Genomic DNA, 26,596 nt, shown 5'->3' with positions numbered 1-26,596 from the left:
CTAATTAGCGATCCAAAAAACCTCTGATTTTTAATAAAAATTAAAGTTTTTAAGTTTTTAAAATTTGAATGGCTGCTATGTTGGATCGGCTATTTTGAATTTCGAAAGAAATCAAACAGCGTTATAAAATATATATCAATACATTTTGCCTTGGCAGTACATTTTATGATAAAAACTTCTGGAAAGGGGAGGGGATTTTAGTTGGCAAAAATAATTCACACACACACACACACACACACACACACACAATTTTTGCACGTTAACCTTTAATACGTTCTCTAATATCGTTAATTATGATAAATATTACTATACACATATCTTGGTAATCAAATCAAACTGGTTAAGACGCCAGCACGATATGTAGGAAAGTCCAGGTTCAAATTCTGACTGAAATAATATTTTTGGCAACAAATTTGTTACATTATTTTTGGAGTGGGGAAATTTTATAAATGTTTGTTAGTATCAGTATTATTAAATTAAAATTAATATCATGATATTCTGGTTTAAAGACCTACTTTTTAAAACTGACAGTACGCAGTTTAGTAAGAACTGGAAAGTCACATCTGAAATATTATTTAAACACTAAAATCCGCTATTGGCCGTTATTGGCTTTTCTCGATTTTAATTTTGCAACTACTACATGTTGGCTCGAATATGAATGATTAGTTATTAATTTGGAAATTTAACGTGAAAATGATTATCATAAATATTAATAAATTCTCAAATATAATTTTATCCTATTATTTATGATATTTAATCCTTCGCATACACACTGAGTAATTGCCACTCATGGCAATTTTCAAATAGCTGTATCTTTTAAAATATTTACACTAAAATTCTGAAAAAATTCTTGGATTAACTTTAATGTTTATAGAAAGTATTTATATACTTTTAGTTTATTTATATACTTTAGTATTAAAATTTAAGAAATTTTATATTCAAAAATATTACGTTGCGATTAAAAAAAAATTAGTTTTTGTACGTTTTGAGTTTTTTTTTCATTTATTACGGTACCTTAAAGATACAGAGCGCTGAATTTTTAATTATGGGTGGTAATTATCCAATGTGTATACGAAGGGTTAAATATTTAAATTAAGATTTTTATTCGTAATTTGTAACAAAATCAGTTTTATTCGAGTATCTCCAATCTAAAAAATCCGAAAAATCTAGATTTTTATCTGTAAACCTTTCTGTCAGTTGTTCTCTTTTTATGGTGATAGTGGCATTATTTCTTTTCAAATATCTCGTATATTTTATGATCAGGTAGAATATGGTAAATAAATTATCTACTAATTTATAGTGGTTGCGCATATTACGATTCCTTCACTGTGCTCACTTTTAAAACAGCAATGTACGTATTAACACTATTCAAACGCTTTAATGTTACAAACATATTTTTTTATTAAACAAATTACATTATATATATATATATTTAATTATTTATATATATATTAATGTAACATTAATTTCTGCTTCACATGTAATGCCCACGCAAAATATTTCTTCATTTTTTAATTAAATTATTTTTGAAACACATAAAACATTAAGTTGAAACATTAACTTATCAACTTTTTTCTTTAGTTAAAAATGTATGTTTGTGTAAAAAAAATTATAACAAAAAATATCTCTATAATAACAATTTTTTATTTTATAAAAAATTACAAACTTAATTTATAAATGAAATATTCAATTTATATATGATGATCCATATTGTGTTTTATTATTTAAAGTAATCTAATTCATAAAAATTTGCGATATTTTAATTTAATATAATATTTTTCAAAATTGTATAATTTAACTTATATTTATAGAAATTAATTATTCTAGGACATCCTGTATATATTTGTGAGTGTTTAGTATTAGGCATATAATTGATGAATGTTTCTATGTACACAAATTATTGACGATTTATTAATATATTTAAAAAAATTATGTATTATACACTCTCGGCCAAAAGTTTGAAAACGCTTGTGATATTATATGATCTTATATGAAAAATTGAGTATAAAAAGTTCTTAAAAATTATTTTTATTTTAAACATTATAATTTAATAATATTTATTAATATTTTTAACTTTATTTTACAAATATTTTTTAAATATTCTAAAAATCTATTTGTTAAAACGTTTTTTAAGAGTTATTAAATGTTACGACATAATGTTTGACAAGTATTTTAAAAGTATTATTGATAACATTGCTGTTTAAATTGAACATAATAACGTAATGTTTTATAAATATTTTTTAATTATTATTTAATAACTTTGTTATCCAAATATTCTTAAAAGAGTTTACATGCATATGAGTCAAAATATTCTTTTATATGTCAACACTTTTAATAAAATAAAAACAATATTAATACATAATTCTGACTTAAAGTTTGCGATACACTTGCGATTTTCTTACGAAAAGTTAAAGATTTTGGTAGAAAAAAATTATTAAAAATATCCAAACACGCATTATAAGAGATAGAATAGATAGAATAGATAGAACCTTAAATCAGTTTTTTTATCTTTATAATATTTTGTTTCTAAATTATACAAAATTGAAAATTGGTTCTTGAAAAAAATTGGTGTTCTTTTTAATATACTTGTGTTGCTTTAACCATTTGAGCGGTATATTTTCTCTACTTGACGGATTTTTGTAAAATCTTATGTTTTTAGGTTTTTTGATCATTAATTATAAATTTGAAATTAGACTTGAGAAATTTTAAATAGCAGATTTAATATATAGCTGCTATACAAGTGTAAATTAGTTTAAGGCTTAAAAAATGTAAATCAGATATTAAAGGTTTTTCAGATCGTTATTTACGAATTTTATGTCAAAACAAAATTAGAAAAACTTTTGTAAATTTATGAACATGGATAATCAATGACACACCTTTTAATCCATAACAATACTTTATTGTTGATACTATATTTATAACATAGCATTGTTACGTGTACAAAAAAACTCAGCTTGTTTCACAATACTGTGACTAATATACTTTATTCTTGAAAATTTTTATTTTGTCTTTTGAAAACAATCTCATAGTTTGGATATAATTCTACGATTTTTATCTTTGCACACAGTAAATAAATAATTTGTTTATAAAAACAATCTAGCGTGTAAACAATTCTGCAAAAAATATCTTTTGAAATGCGAAGAATGTCTAATAAAATTTTTAGTCTGCAATCTAATATATTTTCAAAGAAAGCACATTAAAAAATTGTCTTTTTTCAACTTTGTTTCTAAATAATTAGATATGAGCAATTTGTTATAAAAACTATTGGAAACATATAAAGTAAATATTAATATATCAGAAAAATATAAAATCATACTTACTTTTAAACTGTAAATACATCGTAAAAACAAAAGAAAAACTATTCAATATACTGCGCCTCAAAGGGTTAAAGCGCTATAGCCGAAACAAAATTTATTCAAATAAAATTTAATATAAAAGGTTATCAAACAAAATTCAATATAAAAGTAATGATTTTAAAGTAAGCTTTTTAAGTTTTAAAATAATTTTTTTTTAATTTATTCGATGATTTTTTATAATAATTTTGAATTTTTTGTATAAAAACTCGTTCTTTTAAAATATTTTTTATTATCATATCACGTAACGATGGAGGTCAATTTTTAACATTTGAACATTGTAACAAATTTTGATTATTTGTTCTAGTGACTATTGACTTTTGATCAGTGACTCAAAACCTATATCATATCAAAATATTTCAGCCAATTTGTCCGAGACTATTTCGATAAGAATTGTGCAGGGTCCTTTAATCTAGTTTTTATAAAAAGATTGGAAATTTTCCTTAAAATAGACTTAAGATTAGAAAAATATTTTGAATTAAAAGAAGAAATATTTTTCGTTAACATTTTACTAACATTGGAAAACGCTTGTATAGAACACACACATATCTAACATTAGAAATATATAGGGAGTCTAATTATTTTTGTACTTTCATAAAATTTCACCTATAAATTGTTTTTCTAACAATCTCTGTGGGAATAAATATTATTTAATTATGGCGATATGCATTGTCTTACATGATTACGATAAGACAGTTTATAAAAGTCATACATTAACTGTGTACATTCGATTCACTATAAAATAAACAGAACTTCGAACTTTTGTATATATATATATATTTTTTTTTAGATATAACCACGAAAGATTTAAAATTAAAAATAACATTGTGTAATTTATGCAAATGCAGCTTTTAATAGATCCGCTTAACATAACTTTTGCCTTTTTATTTTTTTTTGTCTTATAAAATTGAAAATAAGTATATGAAAAAGTTATATAATCGCAGGACATATACAAGCATTCATGTACAGGATGTTTCGAATTTAAATGTCAAAACTTTGGGAATATATGGAAAATTAATAAACTGAGAAAAAATGCTAATTTGTTTTTGGAAAAAATAACACCAAAAAATTTATTTATTGGTCTGCGTAAAATCTTTTACTTATTATTTGCACTTATTTATTTATATTATAATTTCTTAACGAAAGTATTGTTCGAAATGTTGGCATTGTATTATATTTAACACTGACAGATTATATTGCAACTAGACATTGTTTATACTATTTTCAAAAGGTACAAGTGCAGAATTTATTCTCAATATTATATCGAGGAATTGAAGTAACAATTTTTTCCTAAATTTTTCAAATAATTTATTTTTATCAAAAATAGTGGATAAAACTACGTTTACAACAGGAAGAATTATTAATTAACAAAAATATTACGTATAAACTCAAACTGCAAACAATGAAATAATAAATAAATTAATAATTAAGAGGAAAACTTTTAAATTTGTGATTCTATAAAACAAAATAAACGAAAAAATCTTTTAAAACTCTCATCAAAAAAATTTTCTTATTTTATCGAGTCCCATACACTCTTGAAGCTTTGATATTTAAATTCGGAACATTCTGTATATATAACATTTTCACAAATTGTTCAAATGCTAACATGTACCACTAATGACCGTCCTGTATAGAATTGTAATTACATGGGTTGCAACATACAATTACGTTTCTAAAGTTTATTTTTTTCATTTCTGTAAAATTAGTGCAGTAAGATAAAAAAACAAACAAACTAAACTATGACTAAATTAAAGGGAGTTGGACTTGAATAATGTTGAAATACAAGAGTGAGGTTGGCTACTGACGGGGCCTCAGGTGAGCCGTTTTTATGAAATCCCTAACTTGCATGGCTCACGTGTTTACACTTACATTTATTTTCCAAGTGTGGGAATATTTTTCTCTCTTTTCTAATAACATAATGTGATTCTGAATGAAACTATTATTATTTATCGATGACGTTATTGCCCTAGCATCTTCAACAGCATTTACATTTATTTCGATTGACAGATTACGATATTTCTTGTTTTATAAAATATTTCTTTTTATCATGATTACTCTTTTAATTATTTGTTTATTTAATAATTCGACACTATTAATTAGTTTGAGACTAATTTTGCATGCGACATTAGATTAGCAGAGAATACGCCTTTTTGCGTATATAATCTTTCAAAGAGAGATATGCAGGAATAAGAATTAGCAAAAGAAATATGCCATTGTGTCGATGTAGGTTTAGTAATTGTTAGAAAAACAATTTAAAAAAGAAGTAGAAGACAGACTGTAGAACTTCGATGGTGATGGTGCGTGGGATATCTTTATATTTCTACTAACGCAACGTGCTCCATTCTACTACTGAATTTTCTTTTTTGTATACTTCAATAATTTTATTATTCTGTATTCTTCGTTTGACGCCTAGATATTCACTTATGTTATTTGTTATTTTATACGAATACTGACATGCGTTTTTTTGTAAAAAACTTGTAAAAAACATAGAAATAATGAATTCTGTATAACGACGTAATTTAAGGAAGTTTTCTACTTTGTCATGTGAATTTTTTTAAGGCTTTTGAAGAGAGAGAAAAAGTAAATATTTTTGAAATTACTTTTTGACCTTTATTATTGTTAAAAATTGATATCTTGCTTTTTAAATATATGTAATATAATTTATTTTTAAGAGTAGATAATAATTTATTAATAACCGATTTTTTTTTATTTGATGACTGCATGGTTCATCAGTAATCATTATCCGAATTTAAAAGTAGAAATGAAAAACCTAAGTGTCATTTTAATTAGGATATTTGCACTTATTGTCGAAACCGGAATTATCTTGATAACTTAAATTTTAGTACTTTTTCTGGATTTGAAAACAAAAAATAGAGTAAACATAGAACTTTTTTTTAAAGAAGTACTATTTATTTATTTATTGAGCAAAATAAAAATTTTATTATTTAAATTGAGCTATTATTACTAAGTTATTATTTATATCTTTTATTTGAAAAAGTAGGAAATCAATTTTTTAAAAACAGTAACAAATAAAGGACTGAAAGTAATTTTTTAAAATGTTTATTTACTTTCAACAAATATTTTTAAAAATTTAACACAATATAAAGTAGAAAACTTTCTTAAAAGAATACTAAATGTTAATTTTATTCCCTCAATAAAAACTTATTTATGGTTTACGATACGTACAATTTACGAAACATTAATCTATTACTACATACATTAATATCGCATATAAATAAAGAACAATGTTAAAAAACCACCGATTTTGACCTAAGTTGGAAACGTGAATTTCTACCGGTTTTCTATGAATTTTGACCTACTGAATACGATTTTACTATTAATTTTTGGGCAAAGTGATGGGAATATTATGTTTTTTTAGATTAATGGTATTTTTACTTTGTCATAAAGCCAATTGTCACATGACCTTTTGTGATGACAATACTTATTCAATTTAATCTATCCAGATTCAACTAGGCAAATATACGTAAAATATATGTTTATATTATATTTATTATATAATATATACTTGAAGGATGGTTGGGATTGGAATGGGTTATTTTTTTTTTGCACGAAAACAATGTCGGGGAATGTGTTACTTACAAAATCATTATAACCTAACAAAACGTCCATCTGGCGAAATTAGGCAAACTGCCACTAAATGAAACATCCTAGACCCGAGCCTTACACTCGTATGCTCATTCAACACATGTACATCGCTCGCGCTATTCGAATTTCTCTTACAAACTTAACCTTCCTTTCCCTATTATTTATTTCCTTTCAATGAATTAATTACCGTTTTTATAAAAGGTCCTGTGGCGATTGGCCTTATGACAAGGTAAAAACAGCGTCCATTAGTCTGAAAAAATGTAATGTTTTCTTCATGTTGTCCAAAAATTAATAGCAGAATAATATTCAGTGGGTCAAAATCTATAAAAAACCGGTGAAAATACAGGTTTTCCGTTAAAATTGACAGTTTTTTAACATTTTTTCGTATAAGCTTTTCGTATAAAATTAGATATCTAGGTTTAATTCTAAGAATTTGATGTTTTTTTGTGTAATCTGTATGTCTTGAGAATTCAATTTTCTAACTATTGCAAAGTTATATCAAGCAAATATTGTCATGACTTAATAACTTTTCTAGACGCTATACATCAAAGAAATAGAAAAAAAGATCTTATTAAAGAATTATTTTGTACCCGGTATAAAATTGATATTAGAGATATGTATTAACATAATATATTCTATTTCTGGGAAAGAATTTTTTAATTTGTAAAGGTAATGCATATGAAAAATTACAAAATTATTACATTTAATTGATAAAAATAAGACGTTTTTAAGCTCCCTTTAAGGAAATGCGTTAAAATTGTGTTTTACCAATCAAATGTAATTTTTTAAGCAGTTTTAAATTGTACTTATGTATTAAAAAATCTTTTTCTACGCACTAATACAATTCAACTGGCTTTATAATAAGAATGAAAAAAAAAATTAAGAAATTTAGATTTTATTCTTAATTCAATATCATGTCTATAATTGTTATGTTAGAATTTGCTTCATACAAAAAAATTTTACAGTCTGTTTAAATAAAACAAAGCAATTTAAAGTGTAGATTAATTGAAGAAATAATGTTGAGTTTTTATAATTAGTCTTGGATACCTAATACGAAGCAAAATGTCTGAAAATTTGTGTCTATATGCATGTGATGATATGTAGTGACATATTAATGATATAAATATTGACATATTAATAATGTTCGTATGCATGTATTATATAAATCGTATGTGTGTAGCCCCCTGTTAAAACTCATTTTAGTATTTTTTTGAACAATTTAATTCTTTGAGCAATTTAAATTGAGATAATTTAATATTTACCTTAAATCAGGTGTAACAAACTAATTTTTATAAAGAAACTCATGTCATTATCGTTAGAGAGTGTAGAAGTTAATTAGAAATGCATATTGAATGCTAGTTATTAACACTTAATGTACACCTTCATTTCTGTTTCTTTATATCTTATGAATTATTTGTATCGTTAGTTTTTATTATTTTGCAAATATATAATAATATTATTAAGTAATTTTTACATATACTTTATATCTCTAAAAGGTATTATATATATATATATATATATATATATATATATATATAATTTTTATAAAATTACGTAAAATAATATAGTCAAGATAAGATCGAAATAATGCATGTTCCTTCGTCTAAAAATTTAACTTGAACACAAAAATAGCTTAAAGAATAATATTTTTATATCTTAAAATTTTGATTTTAAACTATAAAAACAAAAAATTCCAATGTTGATTATTTAAAAAGTTTAATTGAGCAGAAATCTAAAAATAACGCATTTTATGTATAAATAGATACAAATTGAATATATATTTATGTTTTAAATAATTTATTTTTTATATTAATACAGCATTATAAAAACATTAAAATAATTACAAGAAGTATTATTATTTATAATATATCAACGCAATATAATAACAATGTTCCTCGCATTTTAACTTAATTATTGTCTAAATTTTAATTTTTTTTATAGTTTGTGAAAATTTTTGCAATATAAAAAATTGTTAAAAATATAAATAACAAAAAAATTTTAGCTGCGGAAGAAGACTATTCTCTATACAGTTACTTTAGGTTATTTATATCTCAGAGTAAATTTTCGAGGTCTTGGATGAAGGACATACAATCGAAACCGGCAATGCATTAGACCTGGTTCCTGGATGCCAAACTTTTTTTAAGAAGGAAATTATTGTTTATCCAAGTTTTTAGTATTTTAAAAGAAAAAATGCGCAGGATATAAATATTCTAAGGTGTGCGTTAAGTGTTAATATAACGTGTGTCGATTTCTATATTAGATGCTATTTGATCATATTATGCTAAGTTTTGATCACTTGGAAAATAAATTCTTTAATTTTTATTTCTTGTTAGATTTTTAAGAATATACATATACACTATGTATTATTCAAAATGCTACAATATATAACAATATTAGTCTAACAATATTATACTCTGGTGAAAAAATTGTTTTATAATATTTCATAATATTTTAAAGAATTTTACTTTAAATTAATAAACTATTTCTAAAAATACAATATTTTTAATTTGTAAATTTTATTTTTAAGTCTTCAGAATTATATACATATATATACAATAAAATTCTAATTATATTTATATTATTCTAATATATTCTAATATATAAATATCTAATTATTTTAATTTATAAAATTCTAATATGTTCTAAGATTCTTATATACATAAAGATTTCTAAAAGATGTAGAATTTTTTCATATCTTTATATTTTTAATTAAATATTAACATAAAGCCATATAGCAGAGTGGTTACAAGCAAGTTAACGTCACTTTTTCTATTTTTCTTTTTTTTACTTCTGTGGCGTAAATACCAGAGTTACCCTGTGGAACTCTATCTGTGTCTAATAATTTGTATTGGTCTAAGTATTCTTACTTGAGTATTTTAAACATGTTGATCTGCAAAAATATTCCGATTTTAAAAATATTATTTTCTTAATACTTCTGAAAAGAATTTTAATTTATACAAAAAATTTGAAAAATTTTCTAAAAAATTTTGAAATTTGTACAAAAAATCTGAAAAATTACATAAAGATTTTTTTAGAAGAATTTTCACCAGGGTATTTTTATAAATTAATGAATATAAAATTTGGCTCGTATGTAAGATAATATTAAAAGTAAGTAAAGGACATACGACAAGTAATAGTTCAGGTGGGATGTAAGCAATTTTATTAAGCATAAATATTGTAGGACAGAATGTTTTGACTTACTGAATTTTTTTTAGTTATACATTAAATCATAACTAAATTATAATGATGCACCAAAGTATAAATATATTATATGTATAATTTAATGACAACTGAAGAAGATTTAGTAAATCAAAATGTTCTGTTTTTTAATATTTATGCTTAAAAAAATTGTTTAATGTTATACCCGTTGTTTATCATATGGTCTTTACTTTTTAATATTATTTTTTTTAATACAAGCAATGCCAGTTTTTATTTAAACTACACACTGTATATTTGAGTAGATGCATATATGTGTAGATCAGGCCTGTCCGAACTCAGTTCGTGCGTCCGGCTCGCGAACTGAGTTTGGAGCACAGACCTGGTGTAGATAGTAATGCAATTAGATAGTTTGGGCTTTTTTAATTTTATTTATTTATAGTTTAGTTACGTTGTAAAAATACTATTATCCTATAATATTTTTGAAATGTCAATATCGGATATTTTTTATTTTTCTAAATATTTTTATGATGTGCTAATATCAAATTATAATAGTACATTATGTAACAAGTGCAAAAAGTATATTGCTCACGAATGCAATAGATTAGACTCGTGCGTTCATTCCTCTCCTGGGAAATAGCCGACTTTCTGCACCTGTTACATGTGCTATTTTTTGTACAAAATTCTATTTGCACAGTAACAAATAATAAAAATAGATGTTAAAATTTATTTTTAGGTGTATATTTATAGACTTTTGATCAGTAGATTTATAATAAGAAATTAGAGAATACATTAATTCCGTAGATAAAAATGAATTCATAATTTGATATGTAACTGTAAGAATGCATAAAGCATACATTTAATAATATGCTTTAAGTAATAGTACATACATCGCAGTACATATATCATTTCCTATTATCTACATTTGGGACGTCCACGATCAACAGGGTTCTTACGCAGTAGAAGAGAAAAACGAAAGGAGAAGAAAGCGAAGAAGAAGAAGGACCTTGTGGATACGAATAGCAGTAAAGAAGAAAAGTCTGACCTGTCAGTATATACATACACAGCAGACCTAGTGCACGTAGAATCAATTTTGGAACCACCCGACAAAATCAATTTGTACTCTAAAGATCTATAAAGTACAGAATTACTACATTGCAGCAACATTGCAATCTTACATATTGCAATGTAATTTTTAGAAACGTTAAAATATAGATACGCAATGATTTTAATAATATCGCAACAATATTTTAAACACAGAAATAAACTTTTGATTTTATATATTAATATTTATGTGCACTGTTTTTGTATTTTAATAGATAGTGTGAGTCGTGAAAGAAAGCATTTCTTCCTCGACTTTTTAACACAATTACTTGATTTTATCTACGATTAACTAACTTTTTCTACGTTTATCTTCATTATTATACTCGTATATGCACCATCTTGCGATATGCATACTTTAACTCTTGCGGAATTATGTGTTAAGAAGTCATGGAAGAAATACTTTTTTTGTGACTTACGTCATCTATTTAGATGACAAAAATAGTGAAATAAAAGTTTGCATGGAATAATTGCTTCATAAGAAATCGGCGACTTTACGAACGGAAGGACACGAAAACAGACAACTTTTGACGTACATGTATCAATTTTTTTTCAAAAATACAATTTAATTTTATGTTTATAACAAAGTTTTAATGTTAAATTTTTTTTCTAATTCTAAGGAGCTTTACATATTACAACGTTATTTAAATCACGTATAATCTGTGGGACATGTATACAAATACAAAAATTAAAAAAATAGTTATACTGATATAGTATATTTCGCTATTAATAATGTATTAACACATTATAGGATGTATTTATATCGTATATGTATAATAGTTTATCGTATATAATAGATTACATATAATACTTATTATAATAATACATTGTTAATAGCACGCATTGGAAAATTACTTATATAATTATTTTCATATTTGTGTGTGTGTGTGTGTGTGTGTGTGTGTGTGTGTGTGTGTGTGTGTGTGTGTGTGTGTGTGTGTGTGTGTGTGTGTGTGTGTGTGTGTGTGTGTGTGTGTACACATATATAATATATATTCCACAAATTGTTTGTTTAAATTGAAAACATTTTAATTGACACAGAAAAATTACAGTCGTATTAATATATACCTTAAAGTTGATATTTTACCATTGTTGCAATGTTAGTTATAGCAATATTTTGCAATGTTATAATGTTTGATTGCAATGTTGCAATTAAATATTTCTACAATGTTTCTGTACTCTTTGTGCTATAAGGGAAAAAGAGTACATAATTAAGGAAGTTCTCTAACTTAAAAAAATAGAAGAAAGTCATATGAATTTTTCTTATGTTTATATAGAGGAGCTTTTGTCATTTTTAAAATAATAAGTAACAAATTTTAAACAATAAAAAGGTTGATGTTATTTAAAAATATTTTTTTACAATATTAATAAATATTGTATGAAAAAAATTGAGAAAGAATTGTTTGTAATAATTATTTGAATATGGTAACAAGCATTATTTTTAATTTTTAGCAGCATAATATTACAATATTTTTAATAACATAATATTATATTTAAAGAAAATTGTATATGATAATTTATGTATATTAATTTGTACTCTTAGAAAAAAATAATGTAAAATTGTTTTTTTTTTTTTTTTTTTTAATTATTCCAAAATGTTTTTTAAAAATCCATTTTTCTTTTGAGTATAGTTATGTAAAATTCTTATATTTTGTTCGTAATTAAGTTACTTAAACTTATATTTATAAAATTAATACTATTGTGGAAAGTTGCTTAATTCTTTGTTGCATAAATTTTTTGCTGAACATATTTTGCTGAATTTTAGTATATGAAAAGTTTTAAAGTTATTAATTGCAAATTTGAAGTAAAAATTAAAAAATTGAAATGATGGATTCAACATGACCGCTAAATTAAAAAAATTAACTATAGCCTATTTACGTATATTTATATATAATATTTTATATATAAAGTTTTAGATTTTTTATTTGAAATTAAAGGTCAAAATATAAAAATACGAAATGACGGATTTATATATTTTGGAATTAGATCTGACTTTTAAGTCGTTTTCTGATGCAGCGTTTAGTATTCTTCTACTACTACTCGGTCTCTTTAATTTATCATAAATGAAAGAGTTTAAATTAAATAATTTTACTAGATATAAATAATTTCTTTAAACAATTTTACAAATTCTGATTTTAATAATGAAATTTTACATGCACATACATACAAAAGGCAAATGAATGAAATTTGGAATCAGTAATAGATGAAGAAAAAGAAAAAATGGTTACATATATTTTATTTATACAGATCTTTATACAGATTTATACAGATAGATTTTATTTATACACAACTTTCAAGAACATAATGGTATAAAATGTTACATAAATTAATTATAAAATACATAAGAACTGCGAAGGAACTGGTAAATCTTATGCAATAAAGAGTTAACAAAAATTGATTAAGAAATTTGAGAAAGTCAGAAATGTCTATATATTGATCACAAATTTAATTTTAAAATTTGATTGAGTCTTTATTTTATGTGAAAAGAGAACTTCCTTAAAATTTTAATGTAAATTAAATACGCCCTGTTAGAGAGAGAGAGAGATATGAATTTCCGACACGTTTTATTATTGGATATTTTATTTATTCATCTAAAATAGCATAATATTACATCAATCATTCATCAATTACAATATATATTTTGTAAATATATACATTTAATAAAATATAAATTTTATTTTTTATAAATTAGATATTAATATTATATAAATTATTCATCAATTACGAAATATGAGATACATCTAGAACATTTAAAACATTAATCTGTAAATGCTTTCTTCTCAAATTATATATATTGAAAGTTTTACAATATTAGATGTTAAAATTTAAATAAATATTTAAATTTTAGCATCTAATATAAATTTTTTAAATAATTTTTGTTAATATTAATTTAATTTTTAAAAATAATTTTTTCTACTAAGTAAATTATTAATAATTTATAAAAAACATTTTTTATAATATAGTAAATGTTTACTTTGAGGTCTTACAATTATGATTTATTAAAGATGATAGAAGTCGTAAGAAATAGTATATGATAATTTTATCTGAAATTAAATATATTAAGTGATTTAATATTATATATTTTCTTGGAAAAACACGCTTGTCTTAGTAGGGAATTTGAATCTGAGATCTTTGAATCATGAATCTTTACAAACTAAACTATTTCTTCAATTGAAATATGTGTTATATATTGTCTATTTCCGATGTAAATAGCGCTATTATTATAAATTATGACCCTGGTCTTATGTTACTTTGCAATAACCCATTATATTTTGGCCGTATTTTAACGCGACACATTACAGCACATACCTACAGTAATAGCAGTAATTGGGATAATGTCGCAAATACTTAATATTAATTAGAACAAGTTCTTGCAACATCGGCATTACTCGGTACGTTGTCCGATGCAAAGACCGGACTTAATCAGCACGCGGCTGGTGTCATCTGACACCTTTATGTTTTTTGACATTCTTGGTATGAGTGTATCTCACAACAAAATAAAAAATTATTTTTATTTTTATGTACAATTTCTATAAAATGTAAACATTTAGTGATTAAAGATAAAAAAGTGAATAAGATTATTAATCTAAAGATTATCGTCGGAACTAGGATTATAAAAATTGAATTACTTCTTTAAATAATTTTAAAGTGTGTAAAAATGCATTTACAAAATCACAAAAGTCAAATAATTTATACGCTAAAAATAAAACGAAAGAATTTATATATTTTTATTTTTCTAATTCTAATAGTGATAATATAATATTAGTAGATTAATAATCTTATTTACTTTTGTTAATTATGTGACTAGGTTTTATGGGCAGATACGCTCAGACATGATTTTTCATTGTTACTATAACACTTTTATTATTTTTTATTTGCAAAAATATCTAATTTTTAATAAAATGTATATTACTACGTATACATAGATTGATGTGAATTGTTCATAGTTTTCAGAAAAAATTCTGGTAAAAAATAGCTTTTTTGTAACCCTCGTAATGGTAATACGTCTGAACTCAAGAGTGGTCACATCTCAATTATTTTGCAACATTTTTTAATTTTTTATTTATATTTTTCAATTTATTAGTTATTATAATAATATTTTATACGTATATTATTTTCAATGTTTCGTATATAATGTGGAGAATTAGAAGACGCAGGCACTTATTTCTATGTAAAACTCGATATATTTATAATAATTGATCTAAATTCTAAATGATTGTAATGCGCTTACAATAGTTTTTTTATCTTCTCCACTTTTGTTGTTTTAATAAACTTTTTTAAATTTATTATAGACTTATCTCTCTCAATCTATTTGTTATTCTCTCATTGGCTTTATGATTATCTTGCTCATTCTCGACATTGTCAACACTTCTTTCAATGCTATATTGCTCTTTCACATTTACTCGCTCTTTTATTTTCTCTCTCTGTTGATATGCGAGTCTTTTGTCCAGCGCGAGCGCATATGGACGCATTTCGCACCGACCAAATTTTTCAACATTTTTAATATAATTGTTTGCCATTTATTATTTAATTATTTAATTTTTAATTATTATTTAATTTTGATTTGATCTATTGCTTATATTTTTATATTCTAATATTCTGATTTTTGTTAAGTGATTGAAACATCTCCATGAAATAGAAAGCGGAAACTGAACTAAACTGAACTTTGTCGATATAGTTTTAGCAAAATCTGTAGATAAGAAAATGCCGCAATAAGTAGCGCAATTTATTGTTGAAAATATAAAATGTATAATTTAACTGAGTGACGACGATGATGACATGAAAAATTTATATTTTGGACTTTGCCACGATAATTCCGTTTGTAAGACACGTAGAGGAAAAAAGTATAATTTTATATAATTCAAACTATTGATTGAGCCTACTCAGAACTTGATCGGTTCAATTGTTAAGATCTGATAATCTTAGATATTCACAATTCGTTGGTTCACGTATCATGCTATCATATAAATGCTGCATTTACTTGACGCAAGTTATTACCGTGTTTCTTGGATAACCAGTTTCTTATACGAAATGTTTATTTAATTTTGTCCATTTCTATTATATTAAAATAATAGCTATTTTGTTTTAGTAACTTCTTGATTGCCACTTTGTATATATAAATATTATTTGATTTCTCTCGAATATAATAATCTAGAGTAGTGCTTTTCAACTTGCACATGGCTTTTACATTACGAAATCTTTTTATTTCTTGTTCGTGATTTACTTTCTCTGTTCTCCTCATACATTGTACAATTTTTCTCCTATTTAAGAATAAATATTAGTTACAAGAGTCTCTTTAGTCCCGTAAATATTAGTTACTTTAGGCGGAAATTGTTCACTGGAGGAATTTTGATGGAAAAATAGTGGTTGGGAAGTACTGATCTGAAATATGAAAATTAAATATTGAATAACATAAAACTTGGGTACTTTTAATTTTCATTCTCACAGTCTGAACTGTATTCTAGTTTTTTTATCAGTGGTCATCCAAAGTAAACTTTTTATATTTGTTTACTTTTATTACTTCAATTTAGCTATTAATTTTGAAATAGTAGCAGCAATAAAGAAAAAGAAACCATCTTTATTAGTCATCGGCGATTTCTCGTCTTGGTGAAGTTATATTAAAATTTTGTTGAAATCTATACATTTATATTTGAAGATTAAATAATTATAAAAAAAGAAAGCATTTATAGATTTATGTACGATACTTCTTTGTTAGTTTAATATTTAATATTTTGTCAGTAGAATATTTAATATTTATTAATTTTGTATGTCCCACGTATTATGCTCATATAACCGCAATAATTTTATTATTTAAATTTATTTCTAGTATAAAAAAATTATTATATAATGCACTGGGCCTGCTGAAACTTATAAAAGTATATTATTTTAAATGATTTGTCATAAACGCAATAGGGAAGATAAGGAAGACAGTAGAAAGTCAGAAACACCAACGCCGGAGGTAGACGAAGATGGCTTTTGCATCAGACCAAAGCCGGATCCATGGGAAAACGAAAAGGGATTCTATTCCAGCTCGGATACCGATTCGGAGGACGAGAGGGAACGTAAGATTCGAGTGGAAATAAAACCTCTCAGCAACGGTGGTGCACCCATGAGCGCTAGTGTGGATGAATTGAGGGCAACAGTGGAAAATTTATCTTTATCACCTGCTCCAACAGTAAGTTGTACTCTCTACTCAAGAATCGTGTATCATGCATTGTGAATTACCATTCACAATCAAAACATATGTTTTATGGCTTGGAAGAAAGCACAATTTTTGGAATATTTAACGTGTTATTAGAAAAAATAAAGTTGCTTTATTTTACTGATAATACATTATGTTCAAATAGGGACGTAGAGGATCGAATACCGATTCCGATCATCACATGAAAAGGTCTCAGTCAGTGTCACAGCAATTAGGAGGTAAGCCAAGCTCAGATTTACTTGGCCTAAACTTGTTCAATCCTAGCAGTACGCCATCGAGCGCATCGACACCGACCGGTAGCCACCCTTACGCTCCGCTGCAGAGTCCACCGCCACTTTCCACATCGCCAACCCCATCGCAACCACCGCCGCCACAATCTGCGCCGCCTACACATTCTCATACTCGATTCACAGGTACCTTATTAATGAATTTATCCGTTTGCCGAATCGCAGGAAGATAATAAATACGTCAAATCACTGTCAAACATATAAATAAATAAGTTTTATGGCCTTGCAATGCCAAATAAAATTAGATAACATTAGAATACGTATATATACGAAAATCAAGAAATTATTAAGGATTAAATTGAAATTCTAAATATAATTAAGAATTCTAAATTTTGAAGTTTTACTTAAAAAATTATTAAACAATTTTAAAAATAATTTAAAATAGTGTAAAAGTATTTTTATTAATTTTTTAAATTTTTTATTGAGCAATTTGCAGAAAGTCATTAACAAATATAATTTAAAAAACTAATTTCTTGATTTTTAATAATCTTTTGCAAATTATTTATAACAAGATTGTAAAATAAATTATATAAAATATTTATTATGTGTTTTAGTAATCATGTATTTCTTTAACACGATTTATTGCAAAAGTGCTTTATCTTTGTTTTACATACTTTGTTTTACATACATATTAGAAGTTTAAAAATTATGTAGTAGCAAGATAAAAATTTTTTTATCGAATGCTAATGAAAACATAGTTTTTTAATGAGATAATTAAATCTTAATAAACAATATACACAACAAAAACAAAATATTCGCATATTGAAATAGAAAATCAAATTAACCATTTGATTATCGCATAAATAATGCAATATTTATATAATACAGTACAAAATGTAGATGGTACAGGAAAACTCATAGAAGTGTCTTCCTCTAATTTTGATGAATTTTTAATATTGTTATGCTCTTAATCAAAATAAGAGACACATATTTTTTATACATGTTCTTTCCCACGTTTGAGAAACATTTCTTTCACAAAATCGATTTTTCTTTCAAAACAAATAAAAAAATTATTAAAAAATAAAAACAATGTTCTGAATAAAAGTTGAATAGCTCGACAAATACTTTATAATTGCGTTATAAATTTTTTTATGTTTTGTAATATTTTCTATTACATTTTTTTTTAATTTTAGAAGAGGCCCGGTAAAAAGTGCCGATTTTGGCCTATCAACCAATACCTAAAATTATAATATTACATTATGGAGTAACATTTTAAAAACATTTAAAAATATAATGTTATAATAATAATTTATAAAATCAGGATCATACTTGCAAAAAATTATAGCAGTTCGATATCTCTATATTGGGCCGAGAACTATTCAAACTATTTTTGTGTATACGAGTTAATATTTAAAGATATTAATGCAAATTAATATTTGACATACGAGTGTGTGATTACTTACACAATTAAAAATTGCGCGCATAACATATATGGTTAAAATTGCTGAAAAAAATCGATAGTGTAAGAGCAAATAAAATGTTTGGGTAAAATCATACAGGTAAAATTGCTGTTAAAACCGAAAAGGTTAGTATAGAAATTAAATGTACGTGCATGCGTGTGTGCATCATATAAATTTATCTAAATATATCTATAAAGTAATGTATATACTTATCAAATATATGTTAGTTTAAATGAATTATTAATGTAACAGATATTAAATCAATATTAAATAAATGTTGTTCAAATATTTTAAACTGTTAATATTAATTTAGTAATATTAACATTAAAATTAACATTAAATTGTTATATAAATATTTTATAAATATTATTTCAAATAATTTGTTTTAATGTAAAATAAGTATTAAATAAATATCGTATAAATATTTTTGTAAATAAATATTTGAATTTTAAATTTTGAAATAAATTATTAATCAACAAAAATTGAGATAGCTTAATGTAAATCATTAATGTAAAACAAATGTTAAATAAATAAATAGAGGAGAAGGTGGTAATATGACCACCTATTTATATTTTATTTAATAACTTCGTTAATAATTAATGTTTTGAGTTGAAATTTTACGATTATATTTATTAAAGTGTTGCCCATTAGATTTTCAATTCAAAGTTATAAAATATTTATTGTATTATATATTATTTACAAAAATGTAACGATATGCTGCATAATGGGCCAAAGAGAAATAGGGAGGGTAATATGGCCACTACAAAAATAAATGTAAAAAAATTTGTTTTGTTTAAAAAGGTCACGGTATTTTGTTAGAAACATACATTTATATAAAATAAGTTGTTATATCGAAACAGGTGATTTTTATTCACACTTAATGGAAGTTAAATAAAATAACCTTAAATCTAAAGAACCTTTTTTATATAAAAGATTTAAAAAAATTAAGCCTTAAATTAAGCCTTTAATCGATTTATCGAAGAATTTTGTCGATATGGAGATTTCGAAAAAAATGTGATCATATTACTAGCACACTTAGATGGTCATATTGACAACATCTTATATCATCATTTAATTTTGTATAACTCGAAATATATACAGTCGAATAAAGAGTTAAATAATAAGAAAGTACTCAAGTGTATATACATTTGAGTGATAATGCGGTTAAGTTGAAAAAGAACGAGGAAGTATGTGTAATTAAATGTTAAAGTGTACCTTGAAAAATGTTTGAAATTCTTAAAAGTAAAAATGCTTTATAACAAATATTGACTGTTGTGTTTTGTTATATTAGCATTATTATATAACAGTAGGCTACTAAACAAACGATATCGTAAATAATTACTAGAATTCATCAGCTAATAACGGAGATAATATGGGTGGCCATATTATTTGCACTGGCCATATCACTACCTTCTCCTCTATTATTTGTACAATAAATAATAATAATGTAAAAATAATTAGAAATATTTAAAAACGTTTAAAAATTATTGTTTGCTGATTGGGTTGTGGCGATTACTGTTATAATAAACTCGGAGAGATATAGCAATATATCTAAATAAAAACATATTTTTTGTTTTTGACATGAAATTAGGAACAAGAGAATCAAGAATGTGTAAAAATAATTATTTTTTTAGTTTTTATTTAATTATTTTGTTTTCTTAGATGGAGATTTATTTTCCGAAGTTGGAGACATTACGCCGGCCTTACCACCTAAGCAGTCCGCATCCTCAACACCGACGGGATCAATCGTGATACCAAGACCGCCATCGCGTCGAGGAGAAGGCCCGTCACCACGCGGTAGAATGTCACCCGCGACTATATCTCGTGCCGACAGCGTCGCCAGCCTAGAGTTTCGTACCGCCGGCGTGGGCGTGGGTTCCTCGCGGGGACCGTCCCCCCTTACGATCGGCCTAGCCGACACTATTCCGTTGGCAGTGGCGTTCCACGAGATAGTGCATTCCTACTTTCGAGGCACAGACGAGACCCGGTGCCAAGTGAAGCTAAGCGGCGATATGATGCTCTCGTTTCCGGCCGGCATCGTCACGGTTCTGGCAAACAATCCTAGCCCCGCTAAATTGACCTTCCGCGTGAGAAATACCAACAGATTGGAAAGATTGTTACCAAACAATCAACTCATCAGCATGTAAGTAACTTTAATCGTACAACATTTATCCTTAAATTAAGAGGAAGAGCTTGATAAAGGCGGAAACTACGGAAATTTGCAGGGATGCAACTCAGACTACCGTCGATAGTACAATCTTCGAATTCAACATGAGTGCCTTAACTATGTTACTACGGCGACAAGCTGAACAGAATCCTTCGGCCTCGTATTTCAACGTGGACATCCTCAAGTACCAAATCAAGTGTAAGGAGGGTGCCGGTTCATGCCCCTTTCAGTTAGTCGCGTATTGGAAGTGTGAGACGACTCACACTGATCTCAAGGTATTCAACCATTTTTGTTAAAAAGAGCATTCTTACTTTTAGTACCATTTTTGTATACTTTGGTTCTTTTTAATATAGCGGCTGTAAACTTGAACATTGGTACATTTATTCTTTGATATTTGAATGTTCTTTTTCAAAATTTAAAAAAGATTTTTATGGCAATTATGTCAATCTACATCAAAAAAATATCAGCTTACTGTTATTATGATTTAAGGAAATTGTAACGTTTGATGAAACATAAGACGTAACAAAACATAAGGTCAATAATACATAATAATAAAATAATTATAACAATGTTTGGAAAAATTTTATTGATTTTTACTATCTTTTAGAGTTTTTTCACTGAAAATAATTGAAAGGTTTGAACTTTTATTATACTTTGACTATATAGGTCGTATGAGAAAGAAAATATGAATATAACTTAAAAATTTTGAGTCATTTCGATTAAAACTAGAAGAGTTATTGCTGCAGCAAGTTAAGAAAATGTTATTTCAAGAAAAATGCGTAAAAATTTATGTTATAAATGTTTATAAATGTAAATAAGCTTTTGTAAATCTTAATTTTAATTTGTTCTTTTCCTAAAAGTTAAAACTATTAAAAAGTGCCAAGATAAATAATTTTTGAAATCCAAAAAAGTGAGAATATACCTTTAAGAAATGCTCAAAAGAAACGATAATTTTGTTTATCTTGATATGTTTGACGTTGCAAATTAGATTATTTAAATTCTAGATCGATTATAAATACAACAGTCGCGCAATGGCATCGCCAAGCCCTTTGCTGAATCTTCATGTGGCGGCACCTATTGACGGCGGTTTCAAATCGTTCAATAGTAAACCGCCAGCACAGTGGCTATCCGATACGAATCGTGTGTTATGGAAATTCACAGAGCTTTCACAGCACAGTGAAAGCAATGGAGTCGGATCTCTGAAGGCGCGAGTCGAGCTCGAACGGGGCCCAGGAAATCAAGGCACTATATTCACCCAGTTCAATTGCGAAGGGACCACATTGTCGGGTATCGAATTTGAGCTTATAGGCTCTGGATATCGATTGAGCTTAGTGAAGAGAAAATTTGTATCTGGTATGTTAATTAGAAAAGGTATTCGTTGATTATTGTATTAGTTATATAAAAACAGCTTTATTTGAGTAATAAGAATAATTTTGTGTCATTTAAAATAATGTCTCTGTAATGAGATATTTTATAAAAAAAATATTAATGGAATATACAAGTGTAGCGTGCGCACGTAGTGTGTCTCTCTGTGTATTTCTATGGTGTTATTTTTTACAATTTATACTAAAATGTGAAATTTAGATACCAATCGTAACACAGTGAGTTGTGCATATGCTCTCTATGCCAGAGATACAATCTTGATCAAAATCGTTTGATTTTAATTCATTTAATTGCTACTTTTCAGAAGACAATCGCAAACCACCGAGAGTAATTTGCTTTTACTGCGTTAAACTGTAAATTTGTATATTTGTAAATTTTAGAAACCACATACCATAGAAATACGCAGAAGGGTTACCACGCTTTTGACGAGAGACGAAGATCTAAGGAGGATGAGATTTACAATTTAAATATCGTTAAAAAGACCATGCATGTTTTATAAAAAAGTTTTTGATCAATTTATTTGAATTTTTGACATAATTAGTTTTTGTGCCTTTGATAAAAAACAATAACTGAATTATTTGAGTGTAAAAATGGAAGTCAAGTTAATTTTACATGCTTCTGATAACTTTTTCGGACGCAGCAGTTGACTGCTAGCGCACATGTGATGGTCTTAATGGCTAAATTTTGTCGTATTTATGTAATACATGCTTTTATTACAAATGTTGTGAAAGGTTAAAAATCCTAATTTCTAAAAGATTCTATTGTAATGTATTGTAACATTAATAGTGACAAATAATACAAAAGAATCAATTTAATTTGAGTAGTACTGTTACATATTTCAAAAACTTTATTGTATTATATTTGTAATTTTGACCTTCTGTATGGTTCTATATGGTCATTATTTTATACATTATTTATTTCAATAAAAAAGATATATACGTTATATACACATATTGAATAAAATTTAACATTTTGTGGTCACACTTTCAAAGAGCTCCGTGCTGATAACACTGGGAACTACATCAAACCTCAGCCCACGTTTTTACTTGCCATATTGACAGTTTTCATTAGTTTGACAATACTGAATAAAATTGAAACATTGATCTAAAATGCTGTTCACTGGCAAATATGAAGATTTGATTTTAACATAAAAATTACAAGAAAATGTTTTTGAAAAATTGCCTTCTTTTGTGTATTAACTTATGTATTTAATTATGAATTTATTCTCAAAATTTGATCAAATTATATAAAGAGACTAGACAATGGGAACATATATAATTACACACAATCTTTTTAATGAAAAAAGAAAAGATTATTATAACTGCATAATTATGACTTTCCCTATTTATTGAATTGTTTTAGGAAAATACATATGTGACGGAGATTCAGATTCACGTTCGAGATACGCCGCGCCGCCATCCAGTGCAGATTGACGACTTCCAGAATGGGCGCCTCATTGGGAGAGTCAGCCCATTTAATATTGGTACTTGATTGATCATTCACTGCCCATATCACGACTATCGATTGTTCATACACCGATTACGCATGGAGAAGCCTGTTGGATACCAAAGTGTACATCAGCCGAAGATCAAATACATCTTTTTGTAAAAATCGTATATTAAAAAACATTGATAAAGAAAGGGTATTTACAAGCCGAAGTATTTTAGGCCTTTTTGTCGACGCGATCGCTATTTTTTTTACACGTTTAATGCCGAATGTTTTGAGTCTTCGTTTACATTAAGCCATATTATATTTTATCTTGATGGGAACATATATAATTACACACAATTTAGGTAAGGCGATGTGTTCGGCGCTAAACGCGTTACTGTTAAGGAAGCGGATTCTTTATTTTCCGCAATTAGAACGAACAGATACAGAAAACTGACTTAATACAGGAACATGCTATGATGAATATGCATTCTATGTGTTTTATACATAACTTATATATTTTTTAATTTTTATATATTCTCCGTACTAGAGACTACTGTGCTAAACTGATAATTACTATTTTAACGAAGTTTCTACGATAGGAGGCAATAAATATTGCGAGCAATCTTTTCTGTCAAACAAAATATCCTCGCGTGATAATCTTTGGTGTCCAGCATACTTTCCGACACAATAACTTCTGTCTTTTGACAATCTCTCTCTCTCTCTCTCTCTCTCTCTCTCTCTCTCTCTCTCTCTCTCTCTCTCTCTCTCTCTCTCTCTCCCCTCCCCCTCCTCTCTCTCTCTTTCCCCTCCCCCTCCTCTCTCTCTCTCTCTCTCTTTCTCTCCCCCTCCTCTCTCTCTTTCTCTTCCCCTCCTCTCTTCCCTCCCTCTCTTCTCCTCATAATCAAAATACATCGCAGTAATTTTTTAATTTTAATCTTTTCAAACAATATGTAACATTTTATTTTATTGTTACGTTTTGCGTTAGTTTAATGCAATATGTTAACATTATATACTGTTAATAATCGTGCGGAAGGAGGAAGAAATATAAATGACATATAATTGTCGATTAAGTATATTATATGTATATTAGCGTTTATATTTTGGAAAAGAAAGGGACATATTGTTTGCGCGCGATGCACGAGTCTTTCGGCGAAGAGATTCTAGCACGCTAATTTTTAGTTTATTTTTATGCGCACGAGGATAATATTAAATAGTAAGTTGTACGATAAAACGTGAATAAAGAACCATGTTTTACCGGTAGAAATAACGAGACGACCAGGAGCAATAGTAAAGAGAAGTAAAGATAAAGAGTTTAAATCAACGAGATACTTTTTTAAGCGTTAACAAGTGTTAGATATGCGAGACGAATCAAATGCGATTCTGTATTTTTGAACGTTCAAATGTTAAAACGCAATTTTGACGTATCGATAACGGGATTTTAGCTTTAGATATTTTAGCAAGAACGAGAAGAGTCGTTTATCTAAATGTTTTAAACTGAGATTCTTAGTATTGTACGTGAAAAAACGCTGAAAGTTTCATAATGCAATTATAGCACGTTTATGTTTTCGCCTGTAAGAACGTGCTCTCGTTACAGTTATAACACACTTGTTCACATGCGTCACATCTATTACTTTATACGAATTGAGTAATTTTATCAATCATTTAGATTACGAGACCATCACAGACTAATGTTAAGGCATTTTATACGTAGCATTTTTGATTCTCAATAAGCAAGTCAATTTCCTGAAGGCATTATTAAAGTCGATTTGTTTGTTAAAAAAATTATCTCGGCATTATTCAATTACCAATCAATTGAAAACTAATAAGAAATATTAATTGTGACAGTCGCAAAAGTTTTGGAATTAAATTGACTTGACAGATTTAATTTGTGTACAAGATATATTGCCAATCATATATTTGAAGGTATAACGACAATTTTAATTGTGATAGTAATCTTACTTATTATTGTGTGTAATATATGCAATTGATTTTAGAAACAATTTTGTTTTCTTTAAACATTTAGATTATCTACTATAGTGGTATTTAATTTATTAAAAGCTATAATTATAATATAAACGGACATAATTATAAAACAAAATTATTTTTGAATACACGCATGCACACGCACATTTATATACATTACTGTTTAAAAATATCAGAATATTTGAAATTTTTTCGCATTTTACGTTAAATATATAATCTTTAAAATTTTTGGAAAAGTATGCGTACTCGACTGCGTACAGAGTGCGTTCGGTAAACGCTATTAAGGCCCGATTTCACCAACTCCTGTTACCTTAACCGGTCGGTTATTCCAATGGAATTGATCAATCGCATTTGTTAATTTTGCTTAACGACAAATACGATTGGTGAAATCCAATGGAATAACCGACCGGTTAAGGTAACCGGAGTTGGTGAAATCGGTCCTAACATTATTCAGCTCTAAAGGTGCCTTTTCACGCTGACGCTTGACGTTCATTTTCAGCGTCAAAAGATATCACGTGACTACAAAT

At 26.4% G+C, this 26,596-nt stretch overlaps 1 protein-coding gene across 5 annotated transcripts in view; it reads left to right on the top strand.

Annotated features, from left to right (window-relative positions):
- Positions 1–24,727, top strand: part of LOC105838976 (F-BAR domain only protein 2) — a 38,733-nt gene extending 14,006 nt beyond the window's left edge. For 3 of the 5 annotated variants that reach the window (XM_012684949.3, XM_028194507.2, XM_012684950.3), the window contains 7 exons: positions 11,063–11,162; positions 17,130–17,391; positions 17,564–17,831; positions 20,768–21,248; positions 21,331–21,547; positions 22,277–22,625; positions 24,018–24,727. In XM_012684949.3, the coding sequence (XP_012540403.1) occupies positions 11,063–11,162; positions 17,130–17,391; positions 17,564–17,831; positions 20,768–21,248; positions 21,331–21,547; positions 22,277–22,625; positions 24,018–24,088 (1,748 nt within the window). In that variant the 3' untranslated portion in view covers positions 24,089–24,727. The remainder of the gene's footprint in view (positions 1–11,062; positions 11,163–17,129; positions 17,392–17,563; positions 17,832–20,767; positions 21,249–21,330; positions 21,548–22,276; positions 22,626–24,017) is intronic. The other 2 variants (XM_028194506.2, XM_028194504.2) reach the window with 2 other exon arrangements.
- The last annotated feature ends 1,869 nt before the right edge of the window (positions 24,728–26,596 follow it).

Source organism: Monomorium pharaonis, chromosome 3 (assembly GCF_013373865.1).
Source record: "Monomorium pharaonis isolate MP-MQ-018 chromosome 3, ASM1337386v2, whole genome shotgun sequence".
Lineage (NCBI taxonomy): Eukaryota > Metazoa > Arthropoda > Insecta > Hymenoptera > Formicidae > Monomorium > Monomorium pharaonis.
This window is presented reverse-complemented; position numbering and strand designations above follow the sequence as displayed.